Source organism: Stegastes partitus, unplaced genomic scaffold (assembly GCF_000690725.1).
Source record: "Stegastes partitus isolate 25-593 unplaced genomic scaffold, Stegastes_partitus-1.0.2 Scaffold1, whole genome shotgun sequence".
NCBI classification, from domain to species: domain Eukaryota; kingdom Metazoa; phylum Chordata; class Actinopteri; family Pomacentridae; genus Stegastes; species Stegastes partitus.
This window is the reverse complement of record NW_007577732.1, coordinates 1,800,898-1,822,119: the sequence shown is the minus strand read 5'-3', so window position 1 is coordinate 1,822,119 and position 21,222 is coordinate 1,800,898. Positions and strand designations below refer to the sequence as shown.

At 40.5% G+C, this 21,222-nt stretch overlaps 1 protein-coding gene across 4 annotated transcripts in view; it reads right to left on the bottom strand.

Annotated features, from left to right (window-relative positions):
* Positions 1-20,235, bottom strand: part of LOC103373886 (striatin) — a 28,733-nt gene extending 8,498 nt beyond the window's left edge. For 2 of the 4 annotated variants that reach the window (XM_008303930.1, XM_008304001.1), the window contains exons 1-8: positions 19,907-20,235; positions 8,821-8,924; positions 6,454-6,527; positions 3,988-4,066; positions 2,855-3,022; positions 1,976-2,111; positions 1,719-1,881; positions 680-790 (exon numbers count right to left, since the gene is read on the bottom strand). In XM_008303930.1, the coding sequence (XP_008302152.1) occupies positions 680-790; positions 1,719-1,881; positions 1,976-2,111; positions 2,855-3,022; positions 3,988-4,066; positions 6,454-6,527; positions 8,821-8,924; positions 19,907-20,119 (1,048 nt within the window). In that variant the 5' untranslated portion in view covers positions 20,120-20,235. The remainder of the gene's footprint in view (positions 1-679; positions 791-1,718; positions 1,882-1,975; positions 2,112-2,854; positions 3,023-3,987; positions 4,067-6,453; positions 6,528-8,820; positions 8,925-19,906) is intronic. The other 2 variants (XM_008304075.1, XM_008304145.1) reach the window with 1 other exon arrangement.
* Between the last annotated feature and the right edge of the window lie 987 nt (positions 20,236-21,222).

Genomic DNA, 21,222 nt, shown 5'->3' with positions numbered 1-21,222 from the left:
GTAAAATCTAAGAGCTCTCAGTCGCTGAATGAGTCTGAAGTGGTCTGTTATTCTCAAAGCAGTAGTATTGAGCTGAGTCACTTCACTGAGTCACTGAAAAGGCTTTTAATTGCTATCAATTTACAGCGGCAGCAAAATTGCTTGTTACTGTAGTATCAACATAGCCGACAGATGAGAATAAAGATGGTGATAATTATGTTATTATGACTGGAGAAGATACTGAACCAGATGACTGTAGAGACCATCCCTAGCCCAGATGGGACACAGATGGACTTATCCTCACGGCTAACTGTTACATTAATCTCTGATATTCGACAGTGTGGACAAGATGATGATGTGAATATGAATATAAACTTTACAAAAACAACAACAACAACAACAACAAAAAAAAAGAACACTTAAATGGGACAGACAAACATGCATCAAGCATTATAGCTTGTTAGGGAGGGAAAATAATGAACACAGGTATCATATGTGTAGCCATTCACTGGAAAACAGAAGAGACTTGAGTATGAAAAGACAAGAAAACAGGCATAATAAGGAGCAGCTAGAAAAGAAGACGAGGAGAAACAATGAAGATGTTTTGCTTTTGATTGGAGGTTTTTTGGCTGAACTCAGGAAAGTCAGGCTCTACAAAGAGAGGAGAGGGAGGGAGGCAGCAACGCCTAACAGGACTTACTCTTCACCCCCTTTTTCCCCTTGCGCTCCTTTCTGTACTGCTCCTTGAGTTTGGTTATCAGGCCCGGGTCCACGTCCCAGGCCTCAGAAATGGGACCTTGTTCGTCCTTCTCTACACAGGGGGAACAAAACCAGACCGAGAGGCTGTTGAGGAACTGCCCTGGTCGAGGCCCGAGAGGCCTGGCAGGGTGGGTAAGGTGGAATGCTTCTCTTAGGTTCTCCTGGAGGTTTGTCAAACCTCCGGGAGAGCAGTAGGGCTCAGAGACTCTGAGGTGAGCATCTTTTCGGTCACTATCACCTCAGTCATGTTAGACAATCTGGAGCAGCATTTACAGGCTTCTCTTTTAATCTATTTTTTTTTTCTATTGGAACAAGCGAGAGTGGTGGGAGGGAAGTTAATGCCATGTGGTGAATTCTTTGATTTGGATTCTGAGTCATAAATCCAATCATGAAATACTCCAAACCTTCCAATTATTGTGTATATATGACTCAAATACTTAAATGTGTGCTCAAATACAAAGAGAACACCTCAACATGACATCAGGCCCATTTTTGTTGAGGATTTGGTCTAAAGATCAGCGAGACTTAAAGGGAATCAGGTTGATTTGACGACACACAGGAGTGGAAGACACATTGTGGTCACAGGCTGGCTATGGGAACACACAGTGGAAGAGATCACAAACTATGGGTTAAACACAGAAACTCTCAACATCATGACTTATGACCACAGCATGGTATATGAATGACAAGTACATCATGAACAGTCACCAAAATATAAGCAAAAGTGAAAAATAGAGAAACAGGTAAATTATAAGCTTACTTCATAAAATAATTAGTCATCTTTTTCAGTGTCTCTTAAACTTAAATACTGTAACAACAGATAAAAATTAAATAAGCTCATCTTTGTGCAACTGAAAATAAATAAACAATAATATTATAGGTTCTGAAACTGTATCTGTGGTGTATAAACAGCACTTTGATCCTTTTCAAACTCTTCTATCTGCACTACATGATGTTTTCTTGACTGATGCATGACTCACCCCAGTCTGTGCCGTCTCCAGTGCCTCTGGACTCTGGCGAGGTGTCCATCTCGTCAGGGCTAGACAGAAAGTCAAAGCCTTTCAGTGCCTCCTCTGTGTCAGGGTCCTCACTGGTGTCCATGCTAGCCGGTAATGTTGACGACGCAGGTTTCTTCCTCAGGATCTACACAAATTATTGACGGTTGTGTTCAATACTAAAGCAACAGCTTTTACTTAACTGTGTTGGTCCAGGAGTTGAGGACAAACTGGTTTCTTACCGTCCTGGATTCCACGTTAGTCCTGTCCTTTCCCTCGCTATCGTCCTCCTCGTCTTCATCACTGAATTCAGCTGCTGCATTCTCAATGAACTTGAAGGCCTCCAGTACAGCGCTAGTGTCAGAGAGTTCAGCTTTCCTGTTGAGGGACCATGATGCATGCATTAATACACATCACTGATTTGTAACTGCTGTTACATTGCTTACACACCACTTTGTCTGTGGGCTTTTTTTTTCCATCACTATCAGCATGTAACAGCATTAATCCAAAAATTTTATTCCATATTTGTACTGATTCAACAATCCTGAGTGTCCTCAAGGGTACGTGTGACGTACATTGTATCATCTACCCAAATCTGCAAGGGTTCGCACAGACCCTTCTGTGGACGTCTTGCCTGCCTGCAGCTCAAAATGTGTGACTGCGAGAAGTGTACGCGCTGCAAGCACGCCGACTGCATATGTGCCTATAAAACCAATGCTACTCAAAACAAATGCTTGATATGAGTCGAGAGCATACACTTCTATAATTCATCACTAAAAGAGTTGTTATGGAAGCACTCCCTGCCAGACTTCAGAGCTGCTTTGATTTGTACAAGTTCTCCATCAACAGTTCTCAAATGCAGTAAGAAGTTGTACATTTTCCAGTAATCCTGTGCTACATCTGACCACTGTACTCAGCACACCTCAGAAATAATCACTAATAACTAGCTGCTATATAGTCTAAAGAAAATTGCAAAGCCAGCCTTTCAGAAACATTCATGGCGGCTGTGTGTGTTTGTCGTGTTCAATATAAGGGGCAATGCGATCGTCTGTGTAGCAGACCATCATGCTCCTATTGTAGCAGGAACAGAGCCACCTTGGCCTTTAGCGAAGCATACTCACCCTCTGGTGCCCATGCCCTTTGTTGTGTCGGTCCCATTGACCAGGGGCTCAGTACTCATCCGTTCACCTGTCCTCCCACTTCCATCCCCAGCTAGTCCAAGCAGTGCTCGGACTCGCTGAGACTTCACATCTAAGATGGTATCTGTGTAGCCCACCTCCTGCAAGTACCTAGAACAAGACATATGAACATAAACATGGTTGTCAGGGGAGTTTAGTCTTTACACTGTTGCAAAGGAGGTTGCTCAAAGGAAATCTTTGAATTTGTTGGGTTTGTTTGTAACACATACATTTTGTAAGGTCTTCACCTTGACATAGCACGTTGTGAATTGACATGAATAAAACTGAACTGAACTGAATTAAAAAAAAATTAAATGTTATTTGTGTGCAGTGTAGCAAAAAAAAAAAAGAGGTACAGAGGCAAGGGGTTTATTAATGCCATAAAGAGAATTAAATCACTACCCTGCATTTTGTTATCTAGACTTTAATATTATCAAAGATGAGAACGAGTACTTGTTACTTTTAACTGTCGTGTCCTTTGGCAGTAGTCTAGTTAACAGTATCAGCTCTGCTGAGGCAAGATGAGCTACTCATCAAATATTACACCTAGCCTGTAGGGATGGAGGAGAAGATGTAGCAATTTGAGCAGGCTGCTGACTGAAAGGGAGGAGTGTTTTAGCACATTATTGATCTGTCCCTCAACACAGAGTCATGCATAAATTGGCTGCTTCATCAGCCGGCATGTTGGGACAGATGATGTGTGAGGCTGCCTGATGATGTCTGGGAAAAAGACTGGAGCCCAGTGTATTTACAAAGACTGACTGGAGAGAAGGATGATACAATAACCACACTCATGAGCCTGTTCAATATACCAGTAAAAAAAATAAACAGATCAGGTAATGACTGCTGCTGCCCATGGGAGGGTGCTCTTCCCCATAGTTTTTTATCCCATAGCACTGTAGTGCACTACACCAAACCAGTCAGTCTGACACAAGTGACAATACTATTGCAGAGAAATGTAAACTAGAGGCCTCTCGACACTCTGCTATTATAATACAGTTGATTTTAATGGGTTTAGTAGGTTTCTAGGCTGAAGACAGTTTTCTGGGCTGAAGTATAAAAGCATTTGCACTTACTGTCTGAGGAGCTGACGACCTTGTTTCCAAGACAGCTGATTGTTGAGTGATCCAGAAGTCTCATTTTCATTGGTCTCATCTGGAGGAGAAGAGGTGGACACAAATCAGACACCACAAACAGCACAGCCTCTAACATTATTTCCACTCTGTAAACACGACCAGAACATTCCTGTATCACAGTGTCCTGGCAACTACAAACATAGCTGCCTTCAGTAAGAAAACAGTCAAAATGCAGTTAAAACAAGAGAGTATTGCTTCCCTATAAATTGTGCCATGGACTTAACACACACATTTAAGGCAAAGATGACCAAATTTGAATAACCTCATGTTTAATAACGAGGCAAAATTTTAGGCTACTGATCTAAACAGGTAATTATTTTGTTATCAAAACTGTGCACACAACAGTACCGGCCGTGAAAACAGTGAAGAGATTTAAAACTCATTAGTGAACAGCTCGTTCCTCGATGCAAAAACAAGACATTTGATATTTCATGACGCATTGTGACACCTTCAAAATGGCTGATCGCCACTCCAACCGTATCCCATGACAAACGAGAAAGAGCAACGACGTGTGTCGCTGCCTGCAGCATCCAGAACAACACACTCTCTTTATGAGTGTCTGACAAAAACAAACAATGATGGGATTCAAAGCTCATTTTGATATTTAACATTGTCAGCACAAAGCTTGCGAGTCAGCTGGGAGTTTTGCATGGAGCAGAGAAATGTGTTAATAAGATTTAGATGGGCTGCAAGTGTGTGTGTGTGTATATGTGTGTCGAAGGGGTTGAATTAGCAGGGCAGAGGGACGAGGGTGCCTCAAAAAGTGGGTCATGCCTAATTCAGGAGGGTGATGAGCGGGCAGGTGCGCCACCATATCAGCAGCAACACCTCCCACTTTTCGTCTCCCCCCTTCACCCGACACCTCTCCCCTTCACCTCCCCTCATTCATCAACACTTCAAGGGCTTGGGTGCTTTGAACATCCCTCATGAATAGAGATGAGGAGAGGAGAGAGGAAATATCGCAATCTGACTTAATGATGGCAGAGGACTTGAACATGAGAGGCCAATTAAACTACAATAATATGACAAGAACTAGGTAGTGTGCTGATACAGGAGTGATACCAGGGTAAAGCAAGATACTGTAATGACAGAGCACTAAAGAGCATCAACAATATTTTTGATGTTAAAGCATTGTGTGGATAAAGTCGTTCAAACTGAATTTATGTAGGAATGTGTGTATTTTGCTTAGCTATTGTGATATAGTAATGCAGAGAGATTTGGTTGTACTTTGCTGAGTTTTGATCTCATGAAAAGCACTGTACTTCAAACCTTACTCAGTTGATTAAACAATCTTACCACAATATCAATTTTAGTAGCGGTCCTACAGCTTTTTGATTGCTCCTCATCAGCAGGTGGAGTTGTCATTTAACTGTAGATGTTCAAATTTCCATATTTTTGAGCTGTAAAGGACCTCTCATCAATGTTGGCTTAGAAGGACTTGGTCATTGAAGGATGTTTTTTTTCTTCTTCTTTTTTTGCCCTTTCTGAGTGTAAACTTAATTCTTCAGATTGTGCAGGATAAAAACAAAAAAATATATATTTTTGGCTGAAACTACCAGTGATTTGTTTTTATTATAGCTTAATTTGCAGATTAAAGCATAAATTCATTTTGCGGGAGACAGAAAAGATTTGGTGTAGTATAACATAAGAAAAATAAAAGCAGCACATTCTCACAACTAAGAGGCTACAAGTAGGTATTATTTATTTTCCTAGGAAATGTTTAGGATTCCTGTTCTAGTAATTAACTAATTTGTTGTTTTATTCACTGTTTCAGCTGTAAACACATTAAAAATGAAATCAGATCTCTTTCCAGAAACAATACCTATCAATGTCACTTGGAATTTTACTTTAGACAAGAGAGTGCTGACAACTCTTTGGATAACAGAGTAATTGTAACATTGTTTAGGTGCATTGCTTGTGTTTTCATTTTTTAAATTTAATTTAATTTTTATGTTTTGAGCACTATAAGTTAAATTGAATTCACCTTCACCATTTTTAGTGCAGTAAGAAACAGCTAAGCTTAGACAACCATAAATATTTGCAGTGAGGACAGTGAAAAAATATTTTGTTGAAATTTAGTTGAACCAAGCCTTTATAAAGTACATCTGAATTTCTCTTTTTTAAATAAACTGCCATCATTGCTCTCACTCTGCATCAGTTTGACAGAATTTTGATCACTGAGTTTTTTTTTTCAGGCAGGTCAATATTTGTATTGTACATCTGAACCATCGAGTGCTCTTTCACCGTTCAGGTAAGGACACTGTGAAGAAATCTATCGAGACAAACAAGATTCAACATGAAAGCAGCTTTCACAACAGCTCTGTCACTTGAGGTATGTGAACGCAACAATCACAGTGATTTAGTAGGAAGAGGTGGAGTTGGCTGTTTGAGCCTCCACAGACTTACCAGAGTCGTAGCTTGGAGGCTTCATGTCACCTTGATTTAGCTCTGTCCCATATTTTAACTTGTGGTACTTTGCTCTGAGAGTGAAGAGAAAAAAGGAGAGGCAGACAAATAAGCAAACAGGGCTGATCAAAAAGGCCCGAGAAGAAGCTATTTAAAAAACTCATTATGCATGGGTATCTGCATAAGCTTTGAAAGTCATCCCCACTGCAACTTGCTCTACTTCTCACAAACATGTTCGCTTGTTAGACAGACACACTTTTGTAGGGATGTAGGACAGTATCAATATTAAATCATCAAAAGGGGTATTTTTAGAGGGTGATCATGATATAGACTCAACTGGGTTGAAATGGATGTAAATGTTCACAATACAGTCAACATTTTTCTTGTACTATAAATCAGAAAATACTGAAAATGACTCATTGCAACCCCCTTCATCCTGAGTGGATTACATCTTTTAATCCAAGAATCTTAGCAAACGAATAAAATTCACATTTGAGCAGTTAGAACCAAAACATTCTAGCTTTTCTTTTAACAATCAATGCCCAGGTAATTTTCTGGTGATCAGCTGACCAGTTATTGTTGCAGATGTATGCAAATCCACACAATCAACTTTTATCATCACACCCTTTACTCATGACAAACAAAAACTTTACTAAATCATCTGTTTGAACAATAAATTGTAAGACATTGCTACAATTTAGAAAAATCATCACAATACAACTCAACATAAAGAATTCACAGAAAAACAAAACTGATCTGTAATTGGAAACTAAAAAAAATATGGCAAGCAGTCTGTAAAAAATAGTAATGCGTCATTATCTGTGTCATCCTTTGCAATTCTGAGATGAGATTTCTTCCAGTGCTTTCACACACATCCACAGTGGTGACGAGTCAATACATGGAGAGCTCTAACACCTTTCAGGTCACACAGCCCCCACCACACCACTCTCCTGTGATGCAGTGGAAGCAACCCCCATCAAAATCAAATTCATTTTAAATTGGGTACATCCCACATTCAGACAGCCATTTCTGATATTGCTTTCAGATACCCTCGGAGACATGACCTGTTGCTTAGCAACCGGGGAAAGTGGTAGTAATTCTGGGTTAAGTGTCGCTCATGAAGCAGAGTCTGTGGTGATTTCACTGGAGGAAAGTAGATAAATATACCCTACAAACAGCCAGAGGACGATTCTACACTCAGCAAACCATGGAGGATGCTCCTCACAGAGTACAGGTAGAAAATATTTAACTAACCTTTTAGCTGACTGAAGGAACGAAAGAACACAACCCATTTTGACACCTGTGTAACTCAGTTGTGGTAAGGCTCTCATTAGCTTAGACAATTTCCCGGCTTGCAGATCTAATTAAGATACCTGCAGTCAGTCTTTTCATCTGTTACCTATCACAGTTTTCATTTTCTTAGGCTTAACCTTTACAGACCCAGGGAGGACTTTGCTGATTGCCTGTTGTTACTTCAGAAATGCTTTGCATTGCATTCATTCACATGATTTCAACTCATGATTGTCAAATGCAATCTCAGTCTTCTATTGTTATCACAGAGTGGTTATGTATATCCTCTGTGGTTGTTGAGACAAAGTGGATTACCTGGCTATAGAAAGATCACACCTACAAGAAACACAAAGAACTGCTTGGTCATTTCCAGAGGGCTGGTGCTTCTAACTGTGTTAGAATGATGTGCTTGATGACTCATAAACATGTTTAAATCACCAACATCTCTCTGTTCCAGGGTGCAGTCATTTGTCAAAGAGGAAGGGGAATGCAAAGTGTTGCCACCACAGGGGTCTTTTGCATAATAGTGACGGGATGGTGGAAATCAGAACAATGTAATTCTACTTAAAGAAAGCTGCAACAATGACCTCGTCTTGGGTGAAGAGAGGATTCCTCTCCCCTTCCCCGTCCTGTCCTTCAACTGAGGGCGGTGCAAAGTCATCAGCATCCGACAGCAAACAAAGCCTTCATGCCAACACACGCTCTCAACCAAAGACATAACACCAGCTGGACTCGGGGGGAATCTCTCTGGCACTGTGCTTCTGCTGACACCAGCTGAGACATCAGACTGGTATGCACAGAGCAAGAAAAAAATATTTTAAAACGCTACACACTATCAATAAAATCTTGTGGTAAAGATGTGCAGAGAGCTATAGAGCTCTATCTCAGCGCAGGTGCATCAGAGGTTTGGTTGACCAGTGAGAATGTCACACAGCCGCGGTATCTTATTCCATCTTTCTCCCAGGCAGCACCTTTTTTAGGAACATACGAAACATGGAAACACTGCAGTTGTTGCAGTCTAGCTGAGGTACTTGTGTGTGGGTGGGCTGAAGCAGCAGTGACCGGTAAGGCACTCACCTCTCTTGCTTCAGCGCGTACTCGAGCATTTTGATCCTCCTGACAAGGTCTTTCTTTAAGTTCTCCTGGCCTTTCCTTTCTCCCTGCAGGAAGGCGATTTGGGCCTGAAAAGACGAAAATAGAATTGTCAGGTCACATTTTAAAGTGCTAACAGATTTACAGTAGTAGCTTTTATAAATAGAGTCCATGTTTCCGGTGTTTTGGCATCTTGAATATTAGCTCGCTACCAACAAAGACTTGACTTAAAAGACAACCTTCGTGAGGCAACATCTGAAAACACCTTCTTCTGTCAAGACTGAAATAGGACGATGTCAAATCAATATGCGTGGCATGATGGGAAATACAAAGCCAATCTGTACTATTCTATTTTAATCTAACCTCCTCACACCCCCACACACCAACCATCCCCCTCCCTCTACACACCACTGTCTCTCTTCAGTAACAGGCAGCAGCTGTTGACGCACTCAGTCTGAGTCAGCATTACATTACATTACATTGCTGGGTACCCCACACATGCCTGCATGAGTGCATGCACTCATACACACTCGTAATGAGAGTGGTAGAGGCTCTCTCACAGTGCAGTATGCAGTGCACAAGGTGCAGCAGATGAATCAGAGTAGATTATATATTGAACAAAATAGCTTATCTTACAGCAGCATCACACAATGTATGATTGTAATCATCACAATATAATCCCCTGTAAAATATTCTGCCTTCCGAAGAAATGAAAAATAAGCAAGATATGTAAAATTATACTTTATGCCTATAGGGCATTGAAGCTAACTTAATTAGTTCTGAGCAGGACTTCTCCAATGCTTTATTTGGTCTGAGTATTTTTTCCTTTATGATTAGATTAAGCCACTGTCATAATAGTGTTCTATAACAAACTCAATTACTAAGAGGCTGGAGCACCAACACAGATTTTTTATTTTTATTTTAGTACAATGTAGGAAAAAGCCCATGAATTAGTTTTGATTCTAGGTAGCTGTAACTCTTCTCCACTTAGTATTATCCTTACTTAGTTAAGAGTGCAGATGCTGTAGTGAGATTTTGATCTCTGTTGTGTAGTTCCTGCAAATTGCACGATTGTTTTTTTTTTTTTTTTTTTCTTTTCATAGACCCATTTTAATTCTGGAATTATTACCAAATTTGCAGTTACTTTTTGGCTTTGTATGGCAGTATTGTTATCAAAGTCTTTAAATAAAGGAAAACTGCCTAATAATTTATCAGTAATTATCTTTTCCATTCATTCTTCAAGTCATACTAAAAAGGTCCCAACCTTGACTTTTTTAGAGATTTTGCATCCTTATAAAGTTACCTGTCACTGTCTGAGCAGCAAAGGAAACACAAAATCAAACAAACACAGTCCATCCAGTAATTTAGGGGTTACTACAAGGTAAGAACTGCCAAATGGCTCCAGAAGCCGCTAAAGTCTGTACAGGCTGTGTTGTGTGCAGAAAGGAGGATAAGCACACTGTTGTTTCCATTTCACCACTTCGACAAAATTATGGTCTCCTTTAAAATCCATCTCAAAACCACCAGCAAGAAAACGTGTATAAGAGGTGCATTTAGGTAATAGATAGGCGGAGTGCAGTGTTTAAATCATATTTTAGATTAACACAAACGGAAAAAAAAAAAAAAACGAGTAAACTCTAAATCAGAAGAGTGACAGCAAGATAGATGATCCATTACAAACAAGGACGGAGTACAACACGTTGAGCCAAACTGCTCCTGTCTAACTTGAAAAAGAGAATCCAAGTTTTATTCTAAAACCATGGGATAACATCTTGAAGGGAATGAATATCGACTTGATTCCCTGCATTTCACTCCACATGCAGAGGATGGTGCGAGTTTGAGTGGGCTGGATCACAGTTTCACACGGATCGCAAGTAGCACTGCTGCTGCAACAATGAGTCATGACAGCACTTCAATCTGCCTCTTACCACCATCACAGTTTTCTGCAGAGGAACTTATAACAACCTGCCCGCTATAACTCCAGTGCAATTAGGATTCAGAGTACTGGTCCTAACAGTGTAAACGGCACCGAGTTTCGCTGGCAGCAGTCACATGCTAACAGTCTACACAGGTGCCAGCAATTGATGCTTTTGAACAGTGGGTCAGCACAGCATTTACATCATTCTACCTATTACCGCCACATCATCTCCAGTTTCTTGTTCTATGTGCATCTATCATCAGCTGGATCCATACCGACGGACTTGGGATTCATCTGACTTTCGACATCCTTAAGCCAGTATTACTAAGTGTTAACATGAAAAGTCAAAACAAGCAAAGAAAAAAAAAAAAAAAAAGAGGCAGCTCAAAAAAAAAAAAAGAACTTTACAAAAATGCATCTAGTGCATGTATAAGGTCAGTTACAGTCACATGAAGAAGGCCAGACAATGAACAGAGAAAATGCCAGCAAAGCCCAGGTAATTGCAGAAGAGCGAGTAAGCTATTCATTTTTACTCGATGAAAACTATTGATTAGTGGTGGTGGGTGCATTGAAAGTAAGGTTTGCACATATAACAGGCAGAAAAAAGTAGAGTCAGTTACAGCTAATGTCATTAATAATTTGCTAATACAAAAGCAGGTATCACTTTACTGTTCTGTCTTTGGAAGGTGGAAGCTGAGGTTCAAATAGGCCATTAGGAAAATACTGCATATGGAAAATGATCAGTTTGGATTGAGCCAGACTGTTTGGCTCTCAAAATAACTTACTCTGGCTAAAGTGGCCCCAATCCAAATATCAATGAGGACCACTGCCTCAGGGCATTGAAACTGTATCACGAGTAACTGGGCCAGCTTACAACCTCATAAGACTAATTGCAGGGCTATTTTCCATTTAATGTCTCTTGATGTCCAGCCGAACACAGCTGATCTCTCTGGCTCTGAGTGCTGACTCAACCCCCCCACCCTAAATAAATCACAACTAAAAAATACCATTATTTCTTTAACAGAGAAAAAGTTCACGTAAGAAGAAAATCATATTCAAAACAAAAGGTTGATGTTTTGGTTATACTCATTTTTCACTGTAGGTGAAACTGTACATCTGCATCAATTGAGATAGCAAATGACCATTCACATCCGTATCCACATGAAGGGCTGGCCCAGGGACCCCTGGCGTCCTGCCGTGCCAGAGATAGAGAAGAGTGCAGCTCTGTGAATCTCTGGCTTGCCATCTCTCCTCCATCAAACATTAACCTTGGGAGGAATGCAATGAGTCAACTCTGGCCATAAAGAGACACAGGAAGCATTTAATTCCCAGCCTCACACTGACTGCATTATTGCGCTGCTGGATAAGGGCTCCTTAGTCTGTCTGAGTAAGAGACATGGAGAATGGGGCATCCATCTAGAGAGCTGGGCTTTTCAGAGACAGGAAAAAGAGGCAGAAGAGATAGGTTAATGGCCAGAGAGGAAAATAAACACCAGATACTAACCTCTAAATTCTGGTATGGTAAGTTGGTCAGACAGCTGGCCACAGTAATATCTGGCTTGCCCGATAGTCAGTCTAGTTTTTGAGTCAAATATCTACCCTTAATTTAATTAGTAAAACAAGGAAAAATGGACTGATAGGTTCCTGTGTCAGTTCTGCTTTTTTCCCCCCAATTATGGTAAGTACTAAAAGAGACACTAAAGTCCCTTTGATGCTGTCTAAAATTCTTTGTGGCATGACTATTTACAAGAAAAGTGTTTTATTTCTTCATGTTTAGCATCAGTGTGCTTGCATGACATTGACAAAGTTACAAACTAGATTATTTAACCACAGGATGTTGGCAGTGAGTTATAAACAACAAAAGCAAGAGGAAAACTATTCCACTAAATGTTATGTCCTTTCAATTTAATTTTCAGTCGGTGAGTGTATGATGACTATGAACCACATCCCCACTATTTATAATTAGAGAAGACCTTATCGTCTGCGATTTGTGAATGCCGGAGATGTTTTTTCCAGACTTGTTCTGCGTCATCGCCAAAGACATCTACAACACAAAGAGTCCATTTAATCTACACAGAGTGAACACTGTGAAAAATCCAGTGCGTCTCTGCGGCAAGGCTGAGCTCACTCCATTTGTAAAAGAAATCCAGCAGATACTCATACAACCTCAAGGCTCACACACAAACAAAATGGTCACACATGCCGGCCCTTCGGCCGCAGTCTGAGCAGAGGAAGGGAAAGGGGCTGGTGTGAATCCCACATTTACAATGCAAACATTTCTTTCAGTGAACACCGGGTTTACCCTCACAGTTACCGCAACCCAATGAGCACCATGATGGCCGACCTGATAACTAGCCAAGTACATTCCACGCATGCCATTACACTAGTAGCAACAGAAAAAAAAAAAAGCAGCAAAACAACAGAAGCAAGACAGAGGTGCTGGGGACAACTGCAATGTGGCTACAACAGTGTCTTCTCTATTTGTTCCAGAAAATATCCCCACAGATCAACATAACATGTTTGTGTCTAAAACAGCTCACCTGAAATAGGTTAAATCTTGAGTATCCGTCAGCTTAGTGCAAATGGTCAAAACAATAACATTTGTCATCCATAACCACAGATAAATTTATTCAAGATATATTTTTATTTAATGGCTTCTGGCATCTGGTTCATGACCTATGAAAGCAAGAATCCAAATGTAAACATATGTTTTTGATAACAGTCAAACAGTTAAGAAAAAATTTGATCTGATGGATTTATTCTTCAAATGCAACGATGCAAAATAAATAAGGCATCTTAGCATTGCTTGAATTGTAGTATCTGCAAAAATCATGAAGTTCAATAGAACACAGAATCCTTGCTCACTGATTTGCAACATTGCCCACAATACTGGTACACATGCAGAGATATTAAAGGGACAGAAACTACAATTTAGATGGTCAGGCAGTATTTCTGATGGAAGACTGTCTCACAGTATAAAACATCATTCCACCCATCATTTTTTGCAATGAACTAGTCTTTACTATGATGTTATGATCCTAAAAGACCATCAGTAACTCCTAACTCTGGTTTTAGATCCAGCTATCTTTCAGCCTCTTTCTGTGCTCAAGATGCTGAATGTAATTTAAATGTTTGCACTCACATCTGTAAAAATGCTGCATACTGACTATGTATACGTATCAAACAAAATGCTAAGTTTCATCCACCGCTCCATTTTGCACCTCCTGTGCCATTAAACCAGTGAGTTACAATGTGAAATACTGAGGACCTGTGATCATTCCTTCAAATGCAGACACTGCACATTGATCCACTCTGCTCATGTCCGCGGGTACAGATTCAGGATTACTCTGAGGGGCAGGCCGAGACAGTGAGCTGCTTTAACTGTGGTTTAGATTTCTGCTCAGCTATCTGGAATAAGTCTTGCCTTTCACCCCTTGTACAATATCCAGAAAACAAAAGAAAATCCTTATACTCCCAGAGATTGCTCATAGTCAAAAACACAGCTTCTCTTTTTTCCTAAACTTTCACATTGCCACAGATTTGTTGTGTTCAACTCATCATGAGTTTCCACTTGAGCTTCTTTTTACACTTTGCCGTCACAAAGCTCACGTCAAGTTGACACGGCAGCGCTACTTCACAGTGGGCGCAAACAAAGGCACTGTGTCGGGCTTCTCGAGGACAAGGATGCTGCATCCCATGTCACTACATTAATATTACATTAGCCTCGTGGCGCACATGCACACACGGACACATGCAAAGAGGCAAAGAGCTAAATTTTTCAATATCAGCATTTTCCCTGACAAGCAGGTTGTGTGGCTATGAGGTGCGGTCCGTGCAGAACCACAGTCAAACAACAGCTTGAGTGTAGAGAGTAAAAACACACTGCAGAATGAGGATGATTTGAAATGGGAGAAAAGGGATTTAACAAGGATGGTGAGTCTGACGATGTACAAAGTCTGCAAATGGTCAGTGTAAGACAGAGCTGGTAAAGTGCTCTATTCCTGAGAGAGAGAAAAGAAGGAGGCAGCTGAGGCCCTTTGGCCTGGCGTGGCCTGTGTGTGCGTGTGTGTGCGTGCGTGCATGTGGCACCACAAGAAGCTCAGTCAGTAAGTACCATCTCAATTTTCAATCTCTCTCTGGCATTTATGGCCGCATTTAAACTTCACTTTTTAGACCTAGGTGTCTCTGTCCCTTCTTTTTACAAACTACTTTAGGGATAGTTCAGCTTATTAATACACATGCAGGGTGCAGAATAGCAAGGTACAGAGTAAAAATGCATAACTCTTATTGGTTCCGCATTAATGTAAAATGGTGCAACTGTTAATAATGTTTTTCCTAACAAAAACAAAAGACTTCTCAATCTGTCTTACATGATAATCATACTCATGTCACAGGAATCAACTGAATAAAATATACTGTACGAATACAGAGTTAAGTTGCACAATACAAAGAAATTCTATTTGTATGTAAACAGTGGTATAAAGAAAATATTGCTCTATCAAATTATTTTTCAAGACAGGGAAACACTGTTGCAGCATGAAAATGTGGAAAACAACAAACCAGATTACATCACATCATCACGCTCAGACAACAGCAATTTGATCTGGTGAGTACACCAATTTACAACTCTGACTGACTGGCGACCTCAGATTTACTGTAAAAACTGGAGGAGGCAGGCGACTTTGTGGCATGACCAGGCAGCTGTCCTGCACACCCACATAGACAGATGAAGGCTGTAAGTGTGAATGGAAGAAGGAGAGGGGAATTATCAGGCCGACAAGGCAGCTCTACAGCACAGAGAAAGGCTCTGGTGCGAGTCCAACGGGGACAGTGGAGCAAAGCTCAGGGGGCCAGGCTTTAGTTAATAAACATGGGTCCCTTCAGGCTTTCTCACAGGAAAAAAACAAACCCTTTTAAACTACTTGCTATGATCTGTACATGGTGAGTATTTGATATGAGCTGCAACTACCACCGTTGTGGTGCTTCTGGTAAATATTACCACAAAGGGTACAGGCCACTGTGTTGCTTAGTTTCTACGTGAAATGTTTTTACAGCTTCTAAAATGTCTGTCAATATCTCAGGGCAGGAATATTGAGAAACCAGTACTTATGCTACCATATTCTTGGTAAGCAACCATGTGCTTTCTTGTACTTTCCCACTCCGAGGCGCACACTGAAAGGGCAAAAATAACTGCAGCTTGGGGGTGGACATGGTATCAACTGAGGAATGACGGTGACTCCCATTTCTGAATTTCTGAATGCCACGGTATGTGTGTATGTTTGTGTATGGTTCCGTCCTTCTTATTGCCGCACCACTGAGCTAAATATGCCTCAGGCTTTGCCATTAATAAAAGTAAACACATATTCAAGTCATCTAACTGAAGCAGGGTAATTCTAGGTTGCTCTGCAGTTGTCCGTATGTCCGTAGCATGGGACACATAATCTTGCTGGTAAAAGCCTTTCCTTCAGAAATACAAGATACACTTCAATCCAGTGACGATAAGTTGGTCCACATTTCAGTCTGCACCCACATAAAGCCACCTTACACCCTGAGTCACCTTCAACCTTCTCCCGGTGTCAAATTAAGGCTGCTGACAGATACTTCTGGCAAGGAGATATCCTATGGAGCAGGGATTTCCCCATAACTGGAAGCTGATGAGGCTCACTGGAGCACTGCCTGGCCTGTACAGGATGTAACTTGATTCATCCTCAATCATCAAGCCTGGAAAAGATCTGCACTAATCAGTAGAGCAGGGTGATTTCAATTAAATCAGTATTATGATTCAAATGAGAATATTTTTTCTGGTGGATCGACATTACCATGTGGCAAATGTATGCACAATAACCTGTCAAATAATCAAATACAGTAAGCTGTCCCCTTTGGTCTCCTCACCATTCTAATTAAGAATAAATAATCAATGTATCTGACTGGCGTGCACCGCATATCTAACTAAAGCCACACTAACGGGCATCATCCAGTTTCACTGCCAATACAAAGTTACTCTGAACGCTGAAACCATTAGTCAAATAACTGTTCAGGCGTTCAACAGGAAAGCAATCCACAGTCATTTTGATAATCAATAAATGGAAGCTGAAACAGTCAGTTGATTAATCAAATACTACGAGGACAAAAACTTAATCAGCTGGTCTTTACACCTGAATAATTTCTCTATAATCTAACCATTTTAACTATCAAGTACTCACTGAATATTTTTTTTCAGCAAAATCACACAAAATGTGTTTTCAACATACACTTTGACAAATGAGTATTTGCTGAACTGTTGGTCAAACAAAATAATGTATTTGAAGATAACACCTGGGAAATTGGGGGAGATATTTTTCATCATTTTCTAGATTTAACTATTAAATCAGTAGGGGAAACAATTGTTAGTCACAGCCATAGCAATGAATATCTAAATCATTTAACAAGCAAAATGGCTGGCAGTCAGCTGTTATCACATCTCAAGTGTGGGGATTTGCTGCATTTCTGTTATATATGTAAAACTGCAAATTGAATATCGTTCAGGCTTTTGATTGCTGATCAGAGACAATAAGCACTGTAAAAATATGGGGCTGTATTCACTAATTTGTTTACAATTCAAAGGAATATTCATTGATTAACTGATCATGAACTAATCGTTATCCGCCGTTCTAGTTACTTTTATTACCAAGACAAAATACTGCACACTAACTGGAGCAGTAACCAATGACTAGCTCAGCAAATCAACTTGACTGAGTCAATCAAATGGATTATCAATGACCACTCAGCTGGAGTCTAACCATGAGTGACAGCAGCCTGTATGCATGCATTACACAGAAATGGCACAGCAGCAGGACAAGCCAGGCATGTACAGTTTCTGTGCTGCTCCAGTAAAGAGGAGTGGCTCTGAGCTTAACCTAACAGGCTGGCTGGACAACATTCCTACAAGCTGTGGGGTTTTCCTTTCTCCCAGACAGCTACATAAGACACAGCTTCAACCATCTGCTATTTAATGATTGTTCAATCAGGAAAAAAAAAGAAAGTCCTGAGCTCACTGGGTGGTGAACATGCTCGATGTACATTTTTGAAGGGCTTTTATGTGATGCTAGGTATGTAGCCTTCTACAAACACGCAAGATAACATATCAGTTTTTTTCTGTAACTAAAACACAAAGTGTGTGGACATAATGATGAAGTATGCTGCAGAGGGATGAAGTGGACCGAAAAGAAGGTACTGTTGATGAAGATGCATGCTATTTTCCATTAAGGCTCTATGTCCACTAGAGCGTTCCATTATTAATGTATGTCTATTTACGTTCATTTAAATGACTTGTTATGTTTTCGGCGTCCTTTCACTGAAAGTTAACCAACCAACGCCTTTTATGGGTGAAAGTACAGTATACGTTTACAATATGTGGGCATTACTCAAGGACAAAACAAGGTTACATTCAATGTGGAAGCTTTAAAATATTACATTTTTCATTCAAGCTCCAATAGAGTGCAGCACTGGCACAGAAAATTATTAGAAGATGAACAACAGCAAAACAGAAACAAAATAGAATGGACTCTGGCTCCTGTCTTAGTGGGCTCAGAGTGCATTCATGAGCAAGCCAGAAGTTGTAAACAGTCTCTTGTGGGTCAAATGATGGTAAAAACAAAAAATAGGCTCACGCTAAGGGTTAGGTGTAGCAAAAACAAGAACTCAAATTGAGCGCGCACTGTTTTACCGCCACAAACAAACCACCCAACAAGCCATCAAGCAACCTCCCTGCGCTTTGCCGCAGTTGCTGCAGCTTCTATTCGTTGATAAGCTTGCTTCATGACAGCAGACAGGAAGCTGAATACACCAGCCAGACTGAAAGTGCTGCATGAGCCTGATGAGTCAAAACCCTACTATAGTGATCGGGTATACGTCACCAATCTAAAAACAATGCAGTGTCTCCCCCTTTCCTCTCTTTGTTTGCTGAGATCAGTCTATCTGGAGATCTAATCCCTGTCAAACGACAAAAGTCAGTCACTTGTATGTGATCCAGCCACATAACTGGGTCAAAATGATGGAAAGATTTAAAAAAGAAGCGTTTTTGCTTTTGAACATTAGATACGGTGACACGAGTTAAGCCATAATAAGTGGGCTACTCATCTACTGGTTAAAAAAATGGTCTGGCACACGGTGTCCAAAGTCATTTTTCACAAAGCCACAAAAATACCAGACATTCAGCTTTGAGTATTAGAAACATCACTTCAGAAAGCCAAATAAAAAAGAACATGGGTTAACTTAATGGTTTAACAGAAAACGTTGAAAATCTCACCAACAGGATTTTGGATTTTAAGACATTAACTTCTAGTTTAAGCAAACTAAACATAAAACATCCCAGCATGTACAGGTTTCCTCTATAGGAGCATTCTGGTTCATGACTGGAAAAGCTACTTCTGTTATATATTTAACAAACAGCAGAATAACTAAGTGGGTAGACTCTCAATTATGGGCCAAATATACTGTCACAATAGTGGGCTACTTACTAAGACCATTAAAAGCATTGTGGCCTTATCAAAAGGCAGACAATGGTATTTAAAATCGTGTTTTCAGGAGTGGCAGTGACATGGCAGCTAGTTTACAATAAGATTCATAAACAAGACAGCCTGACTCCACAGTCTCTTGTGTGCTGTGTGCTGTCTGTCGGCACTGACAACCCTCAAACGATCAAAGAGTACATAACAAACTTGCTACCTCTCTTCCACCTTATTGTTTGTGGGTTTAGAGATAAAATTTCAACTCAAATCTAGGCGGGGTGCTATTCACATAGCTACAAGTAAGCATGTAGCTGTTCTGTGTTGCTACATAACGTCTTGGGCTACACATCAGCTACTTCGATAGTCAATAAAGCTAGAATTTGCTGTTTTAATTGGATGTATTTTACATGTAAACAACCTCTAACGCCTGTCTTTAAGCCCATAAAGGCAAGAGGCAAGTTTAGTGGTTTCAGAGTCGTCGTGCAGTTGGGTCAGAGGGGCGCTGCAGCTTCTTTAGCTCCTGAGCTAAAGCTAACAAGCTAGCCTGGTAGCCAGAACAATCAAACACAGAAACTCAACGCGACTTATTGGACAGGAACAACGCCGTGCCCCGCTAGTGCCACTAATACGAGGTCGTGTATGCATTAAATGTTGTGTTTTTTACCTGTAATTCAGCCCGCTCCACCTCCCATTGTGCTCTCTCTACTTCGAAGCGGGCCCATTCGTGCTGCAGGAAGTGCAAGATCCCCGGGATACTGTACTGCGCCCTAGCCGCCTCCCCAGCGTCGCCATCAGGCAGCGGTCCTTTCCCACCGCCTGGTAAAACGGAGTTGTTATTGTTGTTGAAGAACACGCCGGGCCCTGCCTGTTCGTCCATGGCCGGGCTCGGTGAAAAGGTCGGTCCGTTGTCTCGTTGACTCGATGTACTAGATAGGAAGGGCAAAACCGTATCGACGGCGCTCCGTCCGCTCGGCTCGGGGGAATGAACTCACTTTCTGACAGCTAGCTGTCACCGAGTGACGCAGCCGCTACGGCCACGCCCACAGCGTGTTGGCTGGGGGCGCTCCATCCGTTCACCCGGGCTTCCCGGAGCATCACAACCTTTATTTTATCCCAGAAAGACATTAGCTGTCATTTATTTCATGTATTTAGATTTTTCTGCAGACGTATTTTTCTTCTGAAATCACGGACTGTATATATAAAATGTAAAATAGATTTTTTTATTTATTTATTTATTTTTAAGCATAAAAACATATATAGTATATGGAGTAGCATTTTTAGGGCCACAGTTGTAAGATAATTTCTCAGACCCTTGTTTTTCATTTTGGACCAGATAACATGACAACTACTCGTTAATTTCTAGCCTTTTTCCCTCTCAAAAAATGGCAAAAAAGGACCTTTGTGGACTTTTGAGTGGAAGGAACCTTTAGAACCAGGACTTGTTCGTTAGAAAGTACTATTTTGTGGCGAACAAACCTTTAAAAAGATAACTTGTTAGTTATGAGGTGCTATGTTGGGTAAATAAGCTTCTAAAAGGATAAGTACTTTGACAAAAAAGTTGGGTTTTAGGTAGAATAAACGTTTAAAATCACAATATGTTAGTTAAAAGTTCCTGGATATATAGTAGCATTTTGGGTGGGATAAACCTTTAAAACCCAACTCATTCGTTAGAAAGTACCATCTGGATGGAATAAACTCTTAAAACTGCACATCTGTGGACAGAAAGTAGTATTTTGTACAAAGCAAACCCTTTAAACCAAAACTCATTTGTTATACAGTAGTATTTTTGGTGGAATAAACCTTGACAATCATAATTGTTAGTTACTGAGCACTACCTGGGTGAAATAAGTAGTATTTTGTTTTTTAAAAAATAAATAAATCTTCAAAGCCATAACACATTTACTAGAAAGTAGTATTTCAGGGGGAATAAACCTTTAAAAAGTACATTTTCATTAGATGGTGCTATTTGTGTGAAATAAA